At 36.8% G+C, this 23,664-nt stretch overlaps 1 protein-coding gene across 1 annotated transcript in view; it reads right to left on the reverse strand.

Moving 5' to 3' along the window:
• The window catches only part of LOC149302354 (uncharacterized), a 59,900-nt gene that overhangs the window by 16,274 nt on the left and 19,962 nt on the right, over positions 1-23,664 (reverse strand). Inside the window, exons 9-15 of the mRNA XM_089482435.1 lie at positions 22,628-22,690; positions 20,072-20,125; positions 18,439-18,492; positions 17,099-17,152; positions 12,513-12,566; positions 10,259-10,312; positions 9,094-9,147 (exon numbers count right to left, since the gene is read on the reverse strand). Of these exons, the coding sequence (XP_089338561.1) occupies positions 9,094-9,147; positions 10,259-10,312; positions 12,513-12,566; positions 17,099-17,152; positions 18,439-18,492; positions 20,072-20,125; positions 22,628-22,690 (387 nt within the window). The remainder of the gene's footprint in view (positions 1-9,093; positions 9,148-10,258; positions 10,313-12,512; positions 12,567-17,098; positions 17,153-18,438; positions 18,493-20,071; positions 20,126-22,627; positions 22,691-23,664) is intronic.

Consider the following 23,664-nt stretch of genomic DNA (forward strand, 5'->3'; position numbering starts at 1 on the left):
ATTTTCACTTTAATAATAGTATGAAAGGTACACATATTATTTTGTTTATACAAACATCTTAAGAGTAAAAATAAATCATGTCAACAGTGACCAAGAAAGGGAAAGGGAGATGTCTCCTACCTTGTTTTAGCAGTGTTGTTGGGGTCCACTACCTGAAGGTAGCAGTAGTTTGTGCTAGTCTTGATGAATCTACCATATTAAAATTACCCTTGTGACTGCTAGGCTAGATACTTTAGGTATTAGTACTTCAAATCCCTAAAGCACTAGCTTTAAATCTGCTACTACAACAATTTTTATATACTAAAGAATTTATAATATAACTATGCAGAAACAAATCCCATGTTCTAACATGTTTGCTTCTGTATTTCCCATAAGTTTGTATTCATTCCCGAAAGATTTATTTGAATTACTACGGAAATACGGATTGGTTAAATGTAGTATTTTATTTGAAACTTTAAATTATTTAGACTATAAATTCAGTATACCAGTCCAGGTGGGATCATACTACTTATGCGTAGTTGATTGAGAAAAAAAATAAAAGTATTTAACATAACTAAAAAAGGATCCTCAAGGAGGAAAAACATTCTGTTTTGGCACCCATCCAAACTATCCTTTTTTTGTTTATTCTTCCCCAATCTCGTGAATATCAAAGAGAAGTCAAAGCCAGATTTGCATGTTGGGCCTCTGGAATAACATGGCAATGTGTTTTATGTTTTTAGGCATTTTTTAATAAAATCACCTTTGTATTCCCCAGCATTCTGATTTATTGTTCAAATACATTTGTAAATCTTTGTTAAAATAGTGTGAGCTGGAAGATAGGCTAGTTAAGAGAGTTAGTTAAGAGCGATATGGATACCCTAAATGTATTTTAGATTATGAGCTTTATAGCATTGGTATTAATATTTTTTATACTCTGTGATTCCTAATAATTTCTAGAACCTAATTTTGTGTATTTTTAGCAGATTATCAATGTGGGAGTTATGGAAAAAGAACAATTCTGATTCAAAGTTTAAGGAAATGTGAATACCATGGCAACCAATTAATATTTGTGCTGGGTAGCCCTTTCCATTGGTCGCTATGGCAGTAAGCCTCATTTTAAGATATTGCACCATGCCTGCACTTATGCTCTTAAATTTATAAACCCCAATATAAATTAACACAATCCCATTATAGCAAACAATACACATTAATGTATTTGGTCAACAATTGAGAATCCACACATTTATTGCATAATTTTTCTAACATTTATCTTATTAGCATAAATTATTATTGTCACGTTTTCACCCTTCGCTGGCTGGACTTGTTCATACTTTGTGTGGCTCATTCCCGTTTTCAACCACTAGTGGCCGCCCTTGCCACTCAGGACCACTCTGGCTGATTATCATGTCCAGGTGCACCTTGCTACCTAATTATCTCAGCCTTTATAAGCCTGCCCAGCCCTGCAATCAGGGCCTTTGCATTGTAGTGTTATGACTGCTCTGCTTTGGCCTTGTACCTGAGCTACCTGCCTGTACCTGAGCTACCTGCCTGTACCTGAGCTACCTGCCTGTACCTGAGCTACCTGCCTGTACCTGAGCTACCTGCCTGTACCTGAGCTACCTGCCTGTACCTGAGCTACCTGCCTGTACCTGCCGTCAGCCCTGCCAGTGGGCCTCCGTACCCGTCAGCCCTGCCAGTGGGCATCCAGCCTAGAGACTTTCTGCCTTTACTTGCTGGTCATATCACCTATATCAATACAGTACCTTTCCACTTTTCTGTTTGTACTGTGTTTTATTGCGCCTGTCCGTACCACCCCACTTACCGTCATGCATCGTGGGGTACAAACGGAACCCTTTGTATCCCCTGCTACTGGGCTCCTACCTGACCTGCTTACCTGGGTCGTGACAATTATCTTGATTCAAACAAATGGAACAATAAGACCTATTTAAACTATATCAAATGATGGATAGTAAGTTTGAGTTTAATATAGCATATATGGTTCCATGGTTATAGAAGTTTATAAAGTCCAAAAATATCTTCATAATTCACTGCACAAGTGTTTTTGAAGTATCACAGTAAATATACTATATGTAAATATGCAATAGTAATATTCTGAACTGAATAGTGATGAAATATCTTACACAAATGTTTAGTTGATAAGTATTTTTTCCGATGTATCTAAATTATATGCATTTACTTGTCTCCAGTATTTATTACCACCTTTACTTCACAAATGTCTTCAACAAGAAACACATGTATTCATTGAAATGCACACAGACATTTGGCAAGGGCATTTTGATGAAAAATGCATGCAAAAGCAAAATATATATAACACAAAGCATGATATAATGAATCACAGGGTAAATCAATGCCAGTCATCCATACTTTTAATTCATTATACAGTACTATGCAAAGTTGTAGGCAGGTGTGAAAACATGCTGTAAGGTAAGAATGCTTTAAAAATAGACATGTTAATAGTTTATTTTTATGATTTAACAAAACGCAAACTGAGTGAACAAAAGAAAAATATTTATGAAATCAATATTTGGTGTGACCACCCTTTTTCTTCAAAAGAAAGCATCAATTCTTACAATTGATTTTTTTAAAGAACCCGGCAGGTAGGTTCTTCCAAACATCTTGGGGAACTAACCACAGTTCCTCTGTGGATTTAGTTGCTCTTTCTTCATGTAATCTTTAGATTAGGGCTATTTGGCTCATATGTCTTTCTGCGGGAACAGGGCCCTTCATTCATCTTGTATCTGTATTTCAATTGCTGCATTGTACTTGTCGTTATCTGTAAAAAATTTAAGCTTGTAGAGCGCTTCTGAATCTCTTGGCGCTTTTTAAATAAAGTATAATAATAATATGGCTCACATATCACCACTCTTATTTACATTGACAATAGTTCTTAATGATTTTGGCTGTATGTTTGGGGTCGTTGTCAAGCTGCAGAGTAAATATGGGACCAGTCAGATGCCTCCCTGATGGTATGATGGATTAGTATCTGCCTGTACTTCTCAGCATTGAGAAGACCATTAAATCTGACCAAATCCCCAAATCTATTTGCAGAAATGTTTCACTTGCTTGGTCAGAAATGCTTTTGACTTGATAAAGGGAGGACCCCCAAAAGCTTGTCTATTATTTTAAATAATGTTATTCCAATAAAAAAGGTATTACAAGATTCTGCAACATTCTGTTTTTTTGTATTCTTATACACAACTAATACGACTACTCCAAACTACAGAAATTTGCAGAAATACAGCCCCAAGCTTGCAAGGAACCCCCACCATGCTTTACTATTGCCTACAAACATTCATTCTTGTAGTGTTCTCCATCCCTTCTGCTACAGCCTAACTTTTTTTATTCATCTGTCTAGAGCAGCTGTTCTTGTGTTTTTGTGAATAGTTGAGTCCCTTGGCCTTGTTTCCACAATGGTGATATGAACCTGGGGGAATATAGGGCCCATATGCACAATCTCACACCCCATCCACTAAGACCCACCCCATGAGTCCCCTCCTTCTTCCATCCCTTCCCTGGTGACGGGATGAGACCCTTCAGGGTCTCTAGATGCATAAATATATGCTGCCACATTGTAACATACTGTTAACTTGTTACATAACGTAACCCTGCTGGGCACCTGCCTCCCAGCTACAGTACCCTGCAAAGTGCAGCTAATGCTATTCAGCAATGGGTGTAATAATCAGTACAGACCTCATTTAAGTCTAATAGGCCCATTCAAGTAAATGGCGAATTCCATGGCCTCTGAGACTTTCTAAGGGCAGTGAAGTATTAATGGAAGGCTTAAGTCATAATCCGTCCAGGACTCCCCACATACACACTTACCCTTCTCGAAGGTAGTCCATTGTGCAACAATTATTTTTTGATATGAAATTATTATGCACTGTTCAGCAGTATGAGTTGCCTCTGGGTTAGTAATGCACTGTGTGCAAGCTGTCCTCAAGGCAGGTCCAGCCTCCACGCAGGGTGAATGAGAGAATGTGCCTGTTTGCTAGAATGTGGTTGTTGGTCAGTGTGTAAGTGCGCGTAACTGTCTGTGTGTGTTAAGGGTAAACTGCTGCAAAAATACATATTTCTTCTGCTAAATTTCTCAAATGGTATGTCATCATTTGGTCGTGAGAATTATGTTATACCATAAAGGGTAGCTATTTTAAAATATCTAATCCTCATGTGTTATTGGATTTGAGGTTCTAATAACATGAATCATTTCCCTCATTCTAGTTCCTGGAAGCCTTCACAGGTCATTTGTTTCTCTTCACCTTTTATGTTTCACATTTTTATTGTATGATTCATACTTAATACCCCGGTGCTTATGTTTAAGACTGTTATCCATGCATTTTATTTATCTTTCTTGAATTATTATACTATAAGTAGTATATAGTAATAACAGAGCAGATACAGATGAGCATTCCCAATAGCTTATCAGGAACATTGCACAGATGCATGTAACACAGCTAACAAACGTACACAGTATATATATATATATATATATATATATATATATATATATATAGACTGTATATATGTATTAAATGTATATTTGTATTATTCTTTCCAAACAAAAAAGCCCACTCAGGGGACTTTGTATGAAAGTAGAAAATTGATCTTTTATTGGACGATCAAGTTAAAAATGTTGACGTTTCAGACTATACTGTAGTCTTATGTGACGATAGGCCAGTCATATACAAACTTACTTAAATACCAAACTACTAATCACTCACTTGTGTGATTAGCTTCACTGGTACATAGACCTGAAAATCCCACAGTGATAACAGCTAATCCATCAACAGTTACCATAAAGGCCAACTAGCACTGATGATACCGTGACTGATATCCAAATGACATATATAGAAACAAAATATCATCGTAATACACATATAATAAGGTAAAAAAAATCAATGTGGTACTATAAAAGATATATATGATAACTGTTCATTAAGTCCTCAAAGTGCTACTGTGTCCAGTGTCCTAATCAAAAAAGTTTCTCTTTCTAATAATTTTTCTGTACCAAGCATTTCTAAAAAAAGAAAAAATAAGTTAAAAAATAAGTTAAAAAAATGTTCTTTTTTTGAACATATCAGCCAACAGAAAAGAAAGTCCACTTAACGAGTTTCACATAAAAGGTGCTTTGTCAAAAGCTAACTCTCCTAAGCAAAGCCCATCCAATATAGATCTAGCAATTAAGGTGTGTTTTAGTCTCTCAATTAAATCTGATGCCTGTTGTTCAAAATCTGACAAATCACTACATAAAATGAGAATGCTTGGGCTGGGGGAGAATGTGTGTATGTGGGTAAGTAACTGGCTCAGTGATAGGAAACAGAGGGTGGTTATTAATGGTACATACTCTGAGTGGGTTACTGTTGCTAGTGGGGTACCACAGGGGTCAGTTTTGGGTCCTATTCTTTTTAATATATTTATTAATGACCTTGTAGAGGGATTGTATAGTAAAGTATCAATCTTTGCAGACGATACTAAGCTCTGTAACGTGGTTAACACAATAGAGGACAGTGCACGATTACAAATGGATCTGCATAGGTTGGAGGCTTGGGCTGGGATGTGGCAGATGAGGTTCAACACAGATAAATGTAAGGTTATGCACATGGGGAAGAAAAATCCAGGCTGGGAATATGTATTAAATGGGAAAACACTGGGGACGACTGACATGGAAAAGGACTTAGGAGTTTTAGTTAACAGTAAATTTACCTGTAGCGACCAGTGTCAGGCAGCTGCTGCTAAGGCAAATAAAATCATGGGGTGCATCAAAAGGGGCATAGATGCCCACGACAAGGAAATAATTCTACCACTGTACAAGTCACTAGTCAGACCACACATGGAATACTGTGTACAGTACTGGGCACCAGTGTACAAGAAAGATATAGTGGAGCTGGAGAGGGTTCAAAGACGGGCAACCAGAGTAATAAGGGGAATGGGAGGACTACAGTACCCAGAAAGATTATCAGAATTAGGGTTATTTAGTTTGGAAAAAAGACGGCTTAGGGGGGATTTAATAACTATGTATAAATATATAAGGGGACAGTACAGAGATCACTCCCATGACCTATTTATACCCAGGACTCTATCTATAACAAGGGGACATCCTCTACGGTTGGAGGAAAGAAGGTTTCTACACCAGCACAGACGGGGGTTCTTTACGGTAAGAGCGGTGAGATTATGGAACTCTCTGCCAGAGGAAGTGGTTATGGCAAACTCAATAAAAGAGTTCAAAAGGAGCCTGGACGTGTTTCTTGAAAGCAATAATATTACAAGTTATGGATATTAGATTAATAGGGACAGAACGTTGATCCAGGGATTTATTCTGATTGCCATATTTGGAGTCGGGAAGGAATTTTCCCCCTGGTATGGGGCAATTGGCATCTGCTTCATAAGGGTTTTTTTGCCTTCCTCTGGATCAACACAGTAGGGACACAATATGTATATAGGTTGAACTTGATGGACTTTGGTCTTTTTTCAACCTTATGAACTATGTTACTATGTTACTACAGTTTATCTTAAGACGGATAAATTATATATAAATTATATATATATATATATATATATATATACCGTATTGGCTCGGATATAGGCCGCCCCCGTATATAGGCCTCACCCTAAAAGTTTGGTGCTTTTTTAAAGAAAAAGTTTTTTTTCTTTAAAAAAGCACCAAAAAAACATGCTGCCACTCTGTCTCCCCCCCCGAGATATGCTGCCACTGTCCTCCCCCCCGAGATATGCTGCCACTGTCCTCCCCCCCGAGATATGCTGCCACTGCCCTCCCCCCCGAGATATGCTGCCACTGTCCTCCTCCCCCCCGAGATATGCTGCCACTGCCCCCCCCGAGATATGCTGCCACTGTCCTCCTCCTCCTCCCCCCCCCGAGATATGCTGCCACTGTCCTCCTCCTCCCCACCCCCGAGATATGCTGCCACTCTGCCCCCCCCCCCCGACTTACCAGAGCAGACTCCCGGGTGTCTTAAAAACACCTTTCTAAGATGACAACATTTTTGTATTTGTTTGTATTTGAAGCTCTGACCAGGCTTTTGGTTCAGCACCCCTCCCCACCACAGGTGCTCCATTGGTAGCTTTAACTACAGTCATGAGAGTTTATAACCTATTTGATGTGAGTGCGCTGATTTAGAGAGTGTGTATGATTTTGGTCTTCAGCAGCACCCCCTTATAATTAATGCTAGTTCAGGTAAGTGCTTCCTTTTTGTATTTGTTTATATATATATATATATATATATATATATATATATATAAATAGTTCAGATTTCTACTGTTTAGCTGTATACCTATTTTACAGTTTTTCTTGTTAATACAATGTTTATTGAAGGGAAAAACTCAAGTACATAAATATCTGGTCACAGGAGCAACTTTTAATCATAAAAGGCGTGTTCTACATTACAATATATGCATCACATAGCATATTATTATAACTGACATATGTTTGTTTACAATCTCTAGCCCCTATTTTGACTCTTATATTGATCCTCATTAAAAGTTCCGTCCCAATTTTAATTACTATAACATTTGCCTTATCATTTACTTAGTCATAACACCAGGAAAGGAAAATTGACCAAAATAGTTAAACATAAACAAAAACTATTAGTGCTTGTGTAATTGATTATCTATAACTTTAACAAAGTTTGACCAAAACTGTTGGATAACTGGGCACCTCCACCAGATGTGCTTGTAGTCTTTCACTGGGTCCTGGCACTTCCAGACTCCCCCCCAGCAGAGTAAGGAACACTCTGCTGACTGTCACCAGCACCCTGTACAATCTTAAGAAGCCAGTATAAGATATTTTTTGCACCTTACTATTTAATGAACAATGGTGAGCAAATGTCACTGGCCTTGTGCCCCACGACAGTTGCATTAATATAGATTTCCTATATAATAATATATAACACATATATATAATATAGTATGATTTGCAAGCCGCCATAGACAAGAAACACAAATCATATACTCAAGAGAACATATTGGATGGGGTAGAACAAGTTGTCATCAGAGTTTCAAGTTTTATCAGGCTATCCCTATAGGTTGCCATCAGAAATTTGGTGTTCACGAAGTGTTTCAACTGCTCATGTTACTGCTGTATAATCAGGGGAGGAACCCTAACTCTCTAACGTTCTCATCCCACCAACCCCACAGTGTATTCCTGACCCTCTCCAATAAAACAGCTAAAAGACCGAGCTGGTATACCCAGCATAAACTCTGCTGTTTTCCCAGTAAGAGGGTACATCAGAGGTAGAGCAGGAGCCAAAGTGGTGTTGCCAAGCATCCACTTCTAGTAATATATTTTAATATCTGGCAATGCAAGGCCACCTATGCATCTGGGTCTAGCTTGAAACACTTAGCTTATTCAGGGCTTTTTATTGTTACATATAACCTTTTCTATCATCAGTTTAACCATCCAGAAGTATGGATAATATATAAGGCAGGACATGTACTGTATTTTTAATACAATGTGAGCCCGCCAAATCTGAGAGTTCTCACATGGTTCAAAAAGGGAGATGATTTTGTTTGTATAAATCTAAATTATCAAATGAGAACTAAATCCATAAGTATTTTACTGACTTTTTACATATAAAAGGGGAATTCAGTCTCCAGGGGGTCCTGACCCCCTCAAAAGTAAATATATGTTGAGGACCACTTAGTTCCCTGTATTCAACAATTGCTGCACGGAGCCCAGCCAGGGTAATCCTAGGATGTACAAATAATAAGTAATCCACACAAGCTAAAATCTTATGTTCCCAGCCTTCTATTTGCACTCTTCTTATATCTTTGTTGTGACTAATTCTACACAGCAAAAGCTCTAAGGAGACAATGAAGAGCAAAGGCAACAGCCCTGTTGCATTCCATTTGACAGAGTGAACGGGGGATCATGCACCCTTGGCCCTAATACAAGCCAAGTCTTGTATCTGCTTTGCAAGAATCTACTTCAGGCAAATGCTGTGCAATTCAACTTCTTTGAAAACCAATAAAGTACAGAAAATACCTGCAGAAACAACAGTATCAGAACAGGGGCATTGGGAGCTTTTTCCTGCCTGTGGTGCCAGGGCAAATATGCATCCATATTACTTCTTATGTGATTACCTTTTGCCCAGATTGTCCAGGTAAACCATCTTTCCCATGTGTTCCTGGTTCTCCCTGTTTTAACATAAGATACATTATTATTAGAAGAAAAAAAAAATGTTATTTCCTTTGCACATTGTGTTATGCGAATCAAATGCTGTTGGCATGCCACCTAATTACTGTATAAAAGGTATATACAGTAACAAATGACATACAAACTCATTAACTTCCCAAAGGTCCCGAAATGGCAATAGCTAGTATATTAATAATGCAATTATATATGAAATTATAAGTGTATATTCAAAGTACCAAAGCTCCCCTTTTGGAAAGGATGTTCTTTATCACTCTGGGGTTGGCCAAACCTTAAGAAGAGCAACATCAAGTGTTTAAGTGTTCCCCTACAGTATTCTTATACTTGATATACAATTGATATACAATTGAGTAGGTGGTAAACACAGGTAAATGAAGGAGCATGGGTTAGTGACATATTTCATTCTGTGTCAAAAGTGCTTTGGAAAGTTTGATTTTTTTGTTTATTCAGAGCAAGATTGTTTTCAGACATGCCTGAAAAAGTAATTGGGCTAACATTTAATAACATTACAGATACAATCTGGGCCAGACTGGCCTACTGGGAAACCAGGGCCCGGTCAAGCAGCACTGGGGCTGCACTGAGGTCCAATGGCCTGTAGCTTATCTGTGGCCCTTGCGCACTTTGTGAGGAAACTCTCTTTTCCAGCCCAGGTTTCTGCTTTCCCACTGCAGTAAAAGAGAATTTCCTCACACAGTGTGCAAGCACCCCAACGGTAAGCTGTGGACCTGCATTAGGCAACCATTGAGCAGCATAGACATCAGCACAGCTCCAGTGCTGCTCAGCCAGCCCCTGGACCAGAGAAATCTGCAGGTGAGGTAAAGAGATGCAGGAGTGTAAATGAATGGACGAATGAGTGAGTGAGTGGGTAAATAAATGAATGTACCATTGTTTGAGGGCAGAGGTGGCACAGGCAGGCTGTTTAGGTGGCAGAGGTGGCACAAGCAGGCTGTTTAGGAGGCAGAGGTGGCACAGGCAGGCTGTTTAAGGGGCGGGCTGCTTTTTCTTACCAGTCTGGCCCTGAATATATTACAAATTCACACTATAATTCTGTATTTTAAAGAAAAAAAAATACAAAATACAGGCAGTTATACTCACAGGTTTCCCTGGTTTTCCAAATGCACCAGGATGTCCTTTATCACCCTTTGCACCCTATAGTGTAAAAAAAAAAAATGTAATGTGGTTAATGTATTTAACTATTTATGCATATAAATTAGGTGTAAATATTGATTATTAGTCAAATATTAAGAAGCTAATTAACAATGATATTAATTTGAGTTAAGGAGTTGAGGAAATGTGGAAACATTTTAACATGGTTTAAAAAAAAAAGGTCGGGTTTGACTATTCAACAGTGACAATGAGTAAAGAGGTTTTGGAGCAGTATTGAGGCTAGGTTTCCACTTGGGTTTTTGTCCTGCGTTTTTTTTCTTGATGAAAAACGCCAAGAAAACTGCCACTGCATTTTCCTGCGTTTTGGCATTTTTTTCTGGAGTTTTTTCTGGCGTATTAGCCTTTCTGTGGAAATTGCTTTTTTTGACCTTAGGCAGTTTTTCCAGCCTTTACAAGTTAGAAGTTTCACCCAGCTAAAAGGGATTAGGATAAATGGCGAGTATCTGCCCCCTGATGTCATTTACTTGGTAGAGTTCTACTTAAACGCCCCGGCGGACCCTTTTGTCGCTTTTCTGTGGTTTGTAAGGCCTGCTTTATTCCGAATGTCTGCTCCTCTAGGAAGATTGGCCCCAAATGATGGTGCAAATTGTTTGCTGTTGATTTTGGCACGCAGGATCCAGTTGATGCGTCGCGTATGTTTGTTTGTAATGGCATGTTTGTTCCAAATGGTGTAGAATTCAATATGAACTTTGTTTTGTGTGAAACTGTTTGTTTCCAGCCTATTTCTCGTAGGACACACAGATACTGGGTCCATCCTCTGCATTGTAACTGTGGAAAAAACGCCATAAAAAACGCCAAGGCAATAAACCCACATGACTTTTTCATGGCGTTTTTTCTCTCCCATAGACTTCTATTGGAGAAAAACGCCAAGATTTCCTTGCAAAAAACGCCAGAGTGTCAACATGCTGCGATTTTGAAAAACTGCCACAGAGCCCAAAAAAGCAGAAAAACACCAAAGAGGACTGAAAAAACGCCAAACAAAAAAACGCCAAGTGGATATGGCATTCTGCGATTTCCTATTGAAGAACAGCTAACATCTGGCTGCTGCGTTTTTTCACTAAAAAAACGCCAGGTGGCGCTATTGGCGTTTTTATGGGCGTTTTTAGCTAAAAAAAAACAAGTGGAAACCTAGCCTTATAGTGCTAAACATGGTGGGATGCAAGCTTTCAATAAAGATACATTTCAATTTATAAGAGCTCATCATTCTATACACCCTCATTTTGATTCTCTTGTAAGTTTGGGCTTCATGTCTGATGATGGCATTATGGGCTTGACTTGTCCACACAATTATTTAACAATGTATTAAGGCAGAATACATTATAATAATTTGGCTGAAATTACAGGGTTTAAGAAAGGGTGTGTATATTTTCACTACTAGTAATTTATGGAAAAACTTGTAAGGCTAGGTTTCCACTTGGGTTTTTGTCCTGCGTTTTTTTCCTGATGAAAAACGCCAGGAAAAACGGCAAGAAAACTGCCACTGCATTCTCCTGCGTTTTGGCCATGAAAAAGCCATGTGGGTTTTTTGCCTTGGCGTTTTTTATGGCGTTTTTTTCCACAGTTACAATGCAGAGGATGGACCCAGTATCTGTGTGTCCTACGTGAAATAGGCTGGAAACAAACAGTTTTACACAAAACAAAGTTCATATTGAATTTTACACCATTGGGAACAAACATGCCATTACAAACAAACATACCCGACGCATCAACTGGATCCTGCGTGCCAAAAGCAACAGCAAACAATTTGCACCATCATTTGGGGCCAATCTTCCTAGAGGAGCAGACTTTCGGAATAAAGCAAGCCTTACAAACCACAGAAAAGTGACAAAAGGGTCCGCCGGTGGGGGGGTTAAGTAGAACTCTACCAAGGAAATGACATCAGGAGGGGGCAGATACTTGCCATTTATCCTAATCCCTTTTAGCTGGGTGAAACTTCTAACTTAGGTGAAAAAAGCAATTTCCACAGAAAAACCGCCAAAACGCAGGTAAATGCAGTGGCAGTTTTCTTGGCGTTTTTCTTGGCGTTTTTCATCAAGAAAATAACGCAGGACAAAAACCCAAGTGGAAACCTAGCCTAATGCAGACAATATGCTAAACTGCAAAATAAAAGAAATACATTTTTTTTAAAAAAAAGGTGTATAGTTTCAGGGTTTTTTTTAACCATTTTAATGCCGCAAGTTACCTTCTTCCCATCAATTCCGGAAACACCTTTGTCTCCCTTAGATCCTCGGTCTCCCTACAATAATAAATGCTCTTTTATTATATTATTTTTTTAGGTAAACAAACACTGGCAATATGAACATTAAAAATACATTATTCCCACACATAAATTATGTAGAACACACAAATTAAATACTATCACATATTTCAACAGGCCTAGTTGGTCATGAGACACACTGGGCAAATGCCCAGAGGCTGGTGCCTAATGGAACTTCCCACTTACCTTTATTGCCGCGTGTGGCCGATCCAGTGGTTTGATGCCACCTGCTGCATACAATTAACTAGTGCTAACAGCTCAAACTCACATACACATTTAACAAGCGTAACTCCAAATCATCTCATATTATTGTATAGCTTGCTACCTTTTAACAATATTAAACAAAGGTGGGTTTTTTTTAAAACTTTGGCTGGACTTTATGCCAGAAACCTGTCAGTCATTACTAATGATCTCTTCATTGAAAATTGTTATAAAGTAGCAGGGATGCACAATAGACATGGTTGCTTAAAATTTTAAAATGATAATCCCAGAAAACAATTAAGACCTGTGTTAATGATATGGGGGGTTAGTTGAATTGTGATCCTTGCTTTTTAAACCACTGCTAATGCCAAATAATATTTAGATGGGTCACTGAATCTAGCTCTTTATAATTATAAATAACACACTAAGTAATTGATGATTTATACTACATACCAATGACAAACTGACATGCATAACAGTATAATCTGTAGGGTCCGATATTGGCACTATTAGGCAGCAAGTTGTTTTCAGATATATGATGTTAGGATATGATGGTGCAAATTAAGTATTAGGTCCACAATGAATCTTATTCCATAACTGTCAAGCAGAATAACACTAATTGAAACATCACATTATAAAGGTATCCCTGGAACACAGAAAAATATCTTAGGGATTAATAATTAATAATAAAGTGGCAATAATAAGATACAAATTATGGGAAAAACTAATTATGAATATGTTTTATTTCTTATCTGTCGGTTTACATTTCTGAAACACGCAAAAACTGCCCTTTTATCAGACATAAGGGGCTCTAGTGTCTCTGTTATTTATATATGTGAGGAGGAAACAGAAGTAGACACAAAGTTGGCTTACACTCAAAAGTGTCCTTTTTTCCCAAGAGGTTAAAATAAATACAAGGAGGGGGAACGTTTTGACCACCATGAGTTCAAATGGCTTTTACTGCGAGCTTGTTAATTAAAGTACATGCATACGAAATATGTATAGATAATTCATAGGTTTGACTGTTTGAAAGTATCTGAGATTACTGGGGTGGTTGCCAGGTTAACTGCTACTAAGGCAGTTCTTCGATTGGAAACGGTTAACAGATTACCTATGTTCTTTCCACTTCAACCCAGGATAATGGTTCCTTAAATGAGGGACACAGCCAATTTCCTTCAGTACTGTATATAAACACCCAGGAATTAATGATACCTGGGGCAGCTGTGTTAATTAGACCTTTAGTTAACCCATAAATCACAGGGATATACTGCCCTTTCCACTCTCCTACTAAGGAAAAAGCTATATACTGAATATACAGTTCTGTACAAAAAAGGCAGGTGTGAAAACATGCAGTAAAGTAAGAATGTTTTCAAAAATAGACATGTTAATAGTTTATTTTTTTTATCATTTAACAAAATGCAAAGTGAGGGAACAGAAGAAAAATTTTAAATAATATATGTGGTTGCCCTTTGCCTGAAAAACAGCATTCACTTCTTCTAGGTACACTTGCACACAGTTTTTCACTCAGCAGGTAAGTTGTTCCAAATTCTTGGAGAACCAACAACAGTTCTTCTGTGGATTTTTGGGACACTCAGTTTCTCTCGCTTTATGCCTCAGACAGACTCAATGATGTTGAGATCAGGACTCTATGGTGGGCATACCATTACTTCCAAGACTCCTTGTTCTTCTTTATGCTGAGGATAGTCCGGCTTAGTGTTTGTCTTGGGGGAACCCATCGTATTCCACAAACATTTGTCCGTTCCCATGTTCGGTTCGGCATATATTTGTGTACGTTCTTCATTTTCGGTTTTTCTCTTCGTTTCCTGCCGGTTTTCTTGGATTTAATACGGAGTTAACAGGGCAACAGTTAGCAGCAGCTTTGGCACCAGGATTTTAAAGGTCTGTAATTGGTAGCCGGTAGGGAGCTCCTCTGGCATCAACCAATGAAGGGCAGCTGCTTTCATTGGTTCATGCCAGAAGAGCCCCCTGCCAGCGACCAATAGAGTCGTTCTTACGGACCTTTAACTCCTGATGCCAAACAGATTGTTCTCCCCAGGCCAAGTTGCTTGGCGGTGTACCTTACCCTGTCCTTTGCCATGGGGATTAAAATCCCTGCTCCTCCCAGGCCAAGTTGCTCAGATCGGTTGTCAAAGTTTGAGAGCGACTCTATTAGTCGCAGGCAGGGGGCTCCTCTGGCATCAAGCAATGAAGGGGAGGTACTAAAATCCCCATTCCTCTGTGGCAAACTTGCTCAGAGTGGTTGTCTGAGAATCTTTGTTTCTTCATGTTGTACGTTTACCCGGCTCCACATTCGTGTTCGTTTTCATGTTCTCCCGAATACGAATGCACGAATGAAGTCTGGTTCTTAAGGATTTTGGTTGTGTGTTTGAGGTTGTTGTCATGCTGCAGAATAGAGTTGCTACCAATCAGATGAGGTATAACATCATGGATAAATATCTGCCTCTGCCATTGAAGTGACCATTCATTCCAACCAAATCTCCAACTCAATTTGCAGAAATAAAGGCCAAAACTTGCAAGGAATGTCCACCATCCTTCACTGTTGCCAGCAAACATTCTTGTACTGCTTTTCGGTGAACAACCTGCTTTCTGCTACAGCCAAATATTTAACATTTTGAGTCATCAATCTCAAGCACTTGCTGCTATTTTTCTGCACCACGGTCTCGTGTTTTCGTGAATAGTTTAGTCGCTATAACCACATCAGAGAAATGGCTTTTTGGCCACAAGTCTTACATGAAGATCACTTCTGACCAGAGTGTACCATGGTCCTACTGTTTCATACCAATGCTGAGTTGGTGGCACTCCTGGACATCTTCCAATTGCAAAGGGAATTGCTAAACTAATGCTTCTTTGGCCCACCACTTTGTCTACAACATTGCCTTTTTTGTGTTCTTCAAGAAAGCTGACAGAACACTTCAAAAATCCTGTCTGCCTTCAAATTTGTGCCTGAGGGAGACCTTGCTGATGCAGTATACCTGTCTTGTGTTTTTGTTTCTGTGCTCAGTCTTGCCTGGTGTATGACTTTTGACATTAAACTGTCTTCAGCAACTTCACCTTGTTAGTGAGTTTGGTTTTTCCAGCTTATTCTTTTTGCACAGTGGTTTGTTTCAGCTAATGATTGTGTTTCAATATTAAATTGATACTCATTAGTACTTGTTTGTTATAATTCATTAATCTAACTGTATGCCTACAAAATCCCTGCCTTTGTGCAAGTATACCTAAAGGAAAATATGTTTTTGGAGGCAAAGGGTTATCACACCAAATATTGATTGTTAAAATGTAAAAATAAACTACAAACATATCCACAATCATTCTTTCTTTACCACATGGTTTCACACCTGTGTAAAAATTTTTGCAGAGTACTATATATATATATATATATATATATATATATATATATATATAAATATCGTTTTATTACAGAAGATGTGTTAAAAACTCCCACAAAGTAACACAAACCAATATGTATGACATTGAAATACAGCACAAAATTACTCATTATTTGATTTTATGCCATGTTGAATGTTTCTTTTTACATTATTTATACATATGTTTAATAATTCTATATTTTCATTTATATTCTAAATTAAATAATCACCCTCCTGACACATTCCATTATCAATTTTTCCATACTAATCCAGTTTCATTTATAGTCTCTTGTGCACTGTGCTCCATTTTTTCTATTTTCTATTCCCTTCATTATTTTCCTACCTTGTTAAAATAATAATTGTAATATTTACATTCCTTTCTTATCTTCTTCATTGCCTAAAATCAAGGATGGCAGACACTAACTAAAACAGTTGCAAATTTACTTCAGTGTTTGTTAACCTTTTTTGGTAAAAAAAATAAATACACTAATTAAACCAAGCAAGATTTGCTTTTAGATTTAATTGGGTTCAAGGGTGCCCATTTGGTTCTGCCAGATGTACTTCATGGAGTTCATTCACCACACACTGAGAAACACCTTGCCAACATCGGAGTTCTCTCATCTGGCTGATTTAAATATTGCATTATTACATATATTGTTCTTGCTGTAGCTTTAACATACAAACCAATAGAGTAAGTCAGCTATGCTATGGCATTAAAAAAAATCCTTAAGCATTTAATTGTGTCCATATAGAAACATGTATTCTTTATTTTTTACCCAATGCTAGTTTTGAGACTTTGAATAATACATTACTATTGTAATTTAAAAAATAGTTGTCAAGTATGGTTATATTTCATCACAAATTCCAGGAAGTAAAATGAGATCATGTTATGTTAATAGAAAATCGAGAGGAATTTTCTCGAACCTTTGAACCTGGTTGCCCATGTGGTCCAGTAAAACCAGGAATTCCACGCTCTCCCTGATGAAGATGATGAGATGAAACAAAGTTACTGTAAGTACATTCAGTTAATTTCCTCCAATGTTGTATAAAAACAATGAATATATATTAAATGTATTTATACATGAAATAAACATGCACATCTGTAATTCTATTTCAAGGGTTTAACACCTGAGTTACTTGTTTGTATGCTGTTTTTCTTTACATTGATTATGACTTGCTTATTTCTAATAGTATTTTTTATAGTATTGTTACATTATTATAAAATAAAAAAATAGTTGCTTAGACTTTTTTTTATTTTAGAACAGAAAAAATGTACCTGCATTATGCTTATAGCATTCTCTCATTAGTTAAGACCACTAGGCTATTTTACTAGGCATTTGTTGAACTATACACATTTTATTATCATTTAATTAATTCATTCATTTAATGTATTCTTTCTGTAAGAAAAATAATTGTGAATTGTAAGTAAAGATATATTAAAAGTTGTAGCCTCAGGAAGTACCCCTGGCGGGGAGGCCCAGATAATTACCTCAAATTTTAAAATAAATAAAATGGTGACACACATCATCCTGTTAAGTAACAGTGGAGTGTGTGCCAATTTAAGTATTAAAAATAGACTAGCACATGTAGCACACATTACTAAACAAGATAAACAGCCACCAGTGTGAAATGTTAAAGTGCTATATAGTTGACAGGACATGTTTCTTTCCGAATGGTAAGCTTCAATGCGTATAATAATATGCTACATCTGTATCGATGTTTTGTCCTGGCAGAAGTCTATAATACAGCATCAAGTGTTCTTTGTAGAGGAAACACTTGAGGATATTCATCTTATTTTACAAGGATTGTACTGGAAAAAATACTGTTTCCAAGGAAAGTGAGCACTCTAGTGATACAAACTAGAGGAAAGCTTGTGTTCTCACTTCATATTTCTAGATCAATTTGACATGTTTTCCCTTATTTAAAGCCATGAGAAATGTATGTTTTTCATTTAACAAAAAAAAAAACATAGCCTTCGAAAAATTGTGCACAAATCTGTCTGACATACAGATATACAGAATATAGCACTAAATAAAGAAATGTCATTCGTAGATTACCACATGTAGGCATCCAATCCAGTGCTGGCGTAAGGAAAGATTAACAGCTGGATGCTTGGATGACCACATTCAAATTGGTAAAGAGCCAGTCATGCAGTGAACATGAAAGCCTATGAGATGGGCTGAGGTGCCAGTGTCAGTGAAGAATGAATTTATATATACTTTATATGTATTGTAATTATAGTATGTACAAATCTCGCGCTTTACCTTATCACCATTCCGGCCAGCATTACCCTTTAAGCCTGGAAGGCCACGTGGACCCTGTAATAAATGTTTTCCTTTTTTTTAGATAAATTAATTAACCCAATTTAATACAATTTTAACAGCACATATGTATTTGAGCAATATTTGTCAACAGGGCATATACAAATTTGTAACCATATTTATTTCTGTAAGCAACAAATTATTTTCTTTTTCTTAAATTTTGTATCCGAAAATATTAAAAAATTCTAAACAGTCATTAAAAACTGAGAATATATTGTGAGAAACACTATTAGTCTGCAAATAATTTTACATAGTTGGCAATTAAGACAGTGGAACATTTTTTCCCAATTAACTTATACTTTGCCATGCTATGATCTAATTCAAATAACATTATGAACACTGAAAAAACTTTATCCACCCAAAATATGCAGCACTACATGACATAATTCATGTAATACACTGTGCAACATTTTCATAGAAAGAAGTAGATATTCACTTTTGAATGTATTTGTATGCCAAACATACAGTAGTAAGGCTTTGCAAATACTTGTTTGTAACATCTGCCTTTAAAAATGAAGACGTAATCATTGTATAGTCTTTTTTGTCCTGCGTTGCTTTGTATACAAGTTTTAGTTTACAATGGTCTACACCATCAAAACCACAATTGTACTAAATGCTACAAAATTGTACTTTTCTTAAAGACATTACAATAAACAACTTGTTTAAAAAAAACATTTGAAGATAGAAGTGATTAAAGATATAGTAATACTTATTTCTTTTTTTCACTACTTCTAGGCTACAGCCTATCCCCTTGCAGCCATTACAGCTGTGTTTACTGTGCATGCAGGAGCCATTGTGAATTAAATGAATACACGCCAATGAGGATCAAGGTGTGTATCAGGTGATTTCACCATTGGTCCTGTATAATCAAACAATGGAAAGATTAAACTGTTAACTATGGCCCAGTAGATTATTTTACTGATTGGCCTAATCTAACTATTAAATATGGTGAATGGGTCCATCCCATCTTTGATCCTTGTTTATGGAGGGCAAGAGGATATGAAGTCATATCCCACACTCTGCATTAGGTGGGGCTGAGAAGCTTCTACAGAGGTTGGCACTATAACTTCACCAGTTTCAGGGAAAGTATTTAATCTCACCAACATGCTAAGTGAGAGATGTAGCATGCTCTGGGGCCAATCACCCAGTAGTGTGATCAGTGTCTAGTAGAGTGGCCGTTCCACCAGTCTCGCTGTCTTAGGACCAGTCAGCCTAAAACAGAATATACCACTATCTCTGGTGCAGATAATGATGTGCATTTTAGACATTAAATAAGTAACTTAAGGAAACTTAAAGAAATATTGATTTGTGAATTTGCATCTATCTATAGAATGCAATTTAATAGGGAAACAAAGTTATTTCCAAAAATAAATATATTTGTCTCCAAGGTCACTTTGTACTCAAATCAATAGGACCTGTGAATTAAATAATAACGTTAGTAGACATTTTAAAATAACAAAACTAAAAACAAAAATATATAATATGAACCACAAGACTATAGACAAAGATATGTTTTATTATTTTTGCTCTAACCAACATGCACATATATTACTGTGTGAAAAGTATTAAATATTACCTGCACTCCTGGTGTACCAGGAATTCCCAAATTTCCTGGCGATCCTGGTCTCCCCTGTTATTTAAAAATAAACATTTATATTATTGATTGATCCAATCTATTAATAATAATCACGCTTTAATCATCCCTAATTATACACTGGGCAAAAGGATTAGAGGTATAACCAAAGATTTATAATGGTGGTATTGTAACCTAAGCTATCTTGTACTTTGTGCTCTTTTGCAAAGAAGCAGGTCACCAGGAAGATTTACTGTATGTCATCAATGATTCAATTCTTTTTCACTGATAACTCCAGTTGTTCTGCAATCTATAAAATAGAAGCTGCTAAGAAACCTACTAACTTACTAAATATTGCAACTAGTGCCAGAAGGGACCTTTGGAACTGGGCAACAAAGAGATTGGTTGCATAGCAGCTGAGCCTCTTGTCCTTTCTATAATGGTCAACTTCTAATACCCACACATCCATGGATATGCATTGCAAAGTTAGCTTTGTGAATTGTGCTATTGATATTTGGGTATATCCTATCATTACTTTTTCAGTTAGTAGGTTTTTTCTGCCAATTGCTTGAGTCATATGTAATACTACATAATCAGGGTGATCAGAGACAGTCAGTAATTATTATTAATAACTGAAAATAAAATTTTCTAGATTCCTATGCATAGTTGATAATGTGTAACATGCATATAATATATTGTATGAGGTGACATTTACAAATGCAAACATGTTTATGATGGTGCATGAAAAGGATTATCAGCATGCTAACAAGATATATGTTTATAAACCATGTACATATTTTTGTAAATGAGGGTGCATAGCATCTCCTCAGATTTTGGCCCATCATCTCAGAAGGGCATGTCAGGAACAGATGCTTAGTGAGATTGTTTCGGTTAGATTCACACCCCCAGCTAGCCCTCTCCTTAGCTTGAATGTGTACGTGTGTAAGCATGAATGTGCATGTGTCAGTGTGTATGACTATGATTATGTGTGTTAGAAGGTGTAGCTGTGCGTTTGTGTGAGCATTTGTGTGAGCATGAATCTATGTGTGAGCGGGAGTATGTGTTAGTATGAATGTGTATGTATGTATTAGTGTGTGTTAGTGTAACTATGTGTTCCACTGGGTATGTGAGTTACCAGGAAGGGCAAGGGTTTGATGTGGCCATTTGGCTTTATCTGCTACCCGGGCCAGAAGGTGCTTGCTCTCCCCTGGGATTAGGCATGTGTATTACAGATTTCACTTTTTTGTACTATACCCCTTTGTCATGTTTGAGCCCCTCCTTCAAAAACCTCTACTACCTTTCAAGTTATTTTCCCTCATCTGCTGTACCTCTAACTTAAAAAGAATATAAACTCGTAACCACTAATTTAAGCAATAAAAGGCATGGAATTATCATTTTTTATCTTAAAAAAAATCCATGTGATTATGCCAAAAGTACTGTAGCTTAGTAACATTTTTTTTTAGAAAAGAAAATTTCCTAAAGTGCAAAAGGGGGTTTCCTATTTGTACTTGGCAAAATCCTCGGTCTTAAAATTACAACTTATTTCCAGTCTGTAAAAAAACAAATACTCCGCTTTATAGTCCTTTTTCCACGTAGTTGTGTTTAACCATGACTGTCAGCACAAGCTAATGTTAAACATAAAACTAGAATGTTATAGTTTTTATGCAGAATTACCTCCCAGAAACTAGGAGTAGACCAGCAGACATGTGAACTGGCAAAGTCACTAACTTAGGAGGGAACATGGAACATTCAAGGGTACTGTGAGTCATATAGTTGCACAGTTTACATGTTTGAAAATTATGCAACTGACAGGTCTATAATTTCCATTTTAAGATTCACTTTTATTATATGGTGCCATTATCTAGTCTTCTCAATTTGTAGTAATATTACTTGACTGCCACATTAGGTCTCCACCTCAGATCATATCCTAGTGTTCAAATTTTAACACATTCACTGGAAGCCGATCCACTTAGACAAAGGCAGCAAATGAGACTGTATAAGCAATGCATTAAACTACATTAATATAATCATTATTTCTAAATGTGTAGGCACTAGTCAGTACTTTTAATTTACAGTAAACTGTACGGCGCCTTTGTATTGTACATCTCTTAGGAATAAAGAATGAAAAATATACATACATCTACTGTATATACATGTATCAGAAGTGTGAAATTATAGACCTGTCTGTTGTATAATTTTCAACCATGTTAACTGTGCAACTACATGGCTCACAGTATCCTTGATGTTCCTTGTTCCATCCTGGTTAGTGACTTTGCCAGTACATGGTTTACATTTCCTAATCCCCTGTACCATACACAAGTATACAATAGGAAAGGATGACATGACACAGGTGGCAGTGATTGGCTAGAACAGATTCCTTCATAAGATTGTCTCTACTTGATAGTATATAATCTGACTCATGGGTCCAGGATATTACTTGTCTCTGTATGGCTATATGGTTTTATGAGCCGTATCATGAGTCATGTAAATAAAAGAAATGCTGTGAATCTGTATGTCTGTTGTGTCTGTGAATATAAAACTAAATTTTGTAGTACTCACAGGCTTACCATCTGGACCAGGTTGTCCAGGGGTACCAGGATTACCAGGAATTCCAGGGCCTCCCTATGGAGAAAGTACACGTCTCATTAACTTTGAGCTAGATTCAAAATGAAACAATGAAAAAAGAAAACTGTTTGCAATCAGCATATAACCTTTTACCCTAATAAGGTTTGTAGAGCCCCCACAGGAGCAGCCCTGGCTTGCAGCCCAGGTACGTTTTCTGGAAATTGAGTTTGATGCCATGTTTGACGCTTAAGATATGCCCATAAATAAACATGTAGGAAGAGTACAAACAGTTATATGTTTAATGCATACCATTTGTATTTAACTGGGGACCCACATGAAAGTATGCAAGCTTATAACATTGTTTTGGACATACGAATGCACCTTGTATTGGAAATCTGGTCCTCATATATGCATAAAAATAGACTTTAGACAATTGTTTGGTACATATCTTTGTAGCTCAATAGCTTTTTAACTCTGCAATGAAAACTGTGTACTATTCTTTGTTGGTATAATTTTGTAATACTGTTGCTGGGGTATGAACAAATCATTTCTGTTTTGTTACTTTTCCACTGAGTGATGCTTTGGAAACTAACTGCAGTTTTCGGCTTTTCCAAATAGCTATTATTTACCCATTAGGACATATATTTCCAAAAAGGCACTCCTCTTGTTATGGTTTTAAAACAACCCAGTAACTATAATGGTAAAAACTTGGAATAAATTAAACTATTAATATTTTGATATAAATATTACTATATATCAACAGCTTATATTGTTTCAAAATAAATATTATTATATTTTCCTTTTATTGCTTTATTAGAGTCTATTAAATTACGTTATTCGCCGATAAATACGGTATTACATTTATAGCCACAAACTTGAAATTAGTTTCATTTTATTAAATACATGTGCAGTATAACAAACACATAAAATACTGTATAGTATATTGATCTTCTGCATTGTATTTCTCACATGATTCAGATGCTTTTATTTTAAAGTTAGAAAGTATTTAGGCTTGTTGTATTTTTTACATT

The sequence above is a fragment of the Sceloporus occidentalis genome, unplaced genomic scaffold (genome assembly GCF_023333645.1).
Source record: "Sceloporus occidentalis isolate IW3139 unplaced genomic scaffold, rSceOcc1.0.p SCAF_19, whole genome shotgun sequence".
Lineage (NCBI taxonomy): Eukaryota > Metazoa > Chordata > Lepidosauria > Squamata > Phrynosomatidae > Sceloporus > Sceloporus occidentalis.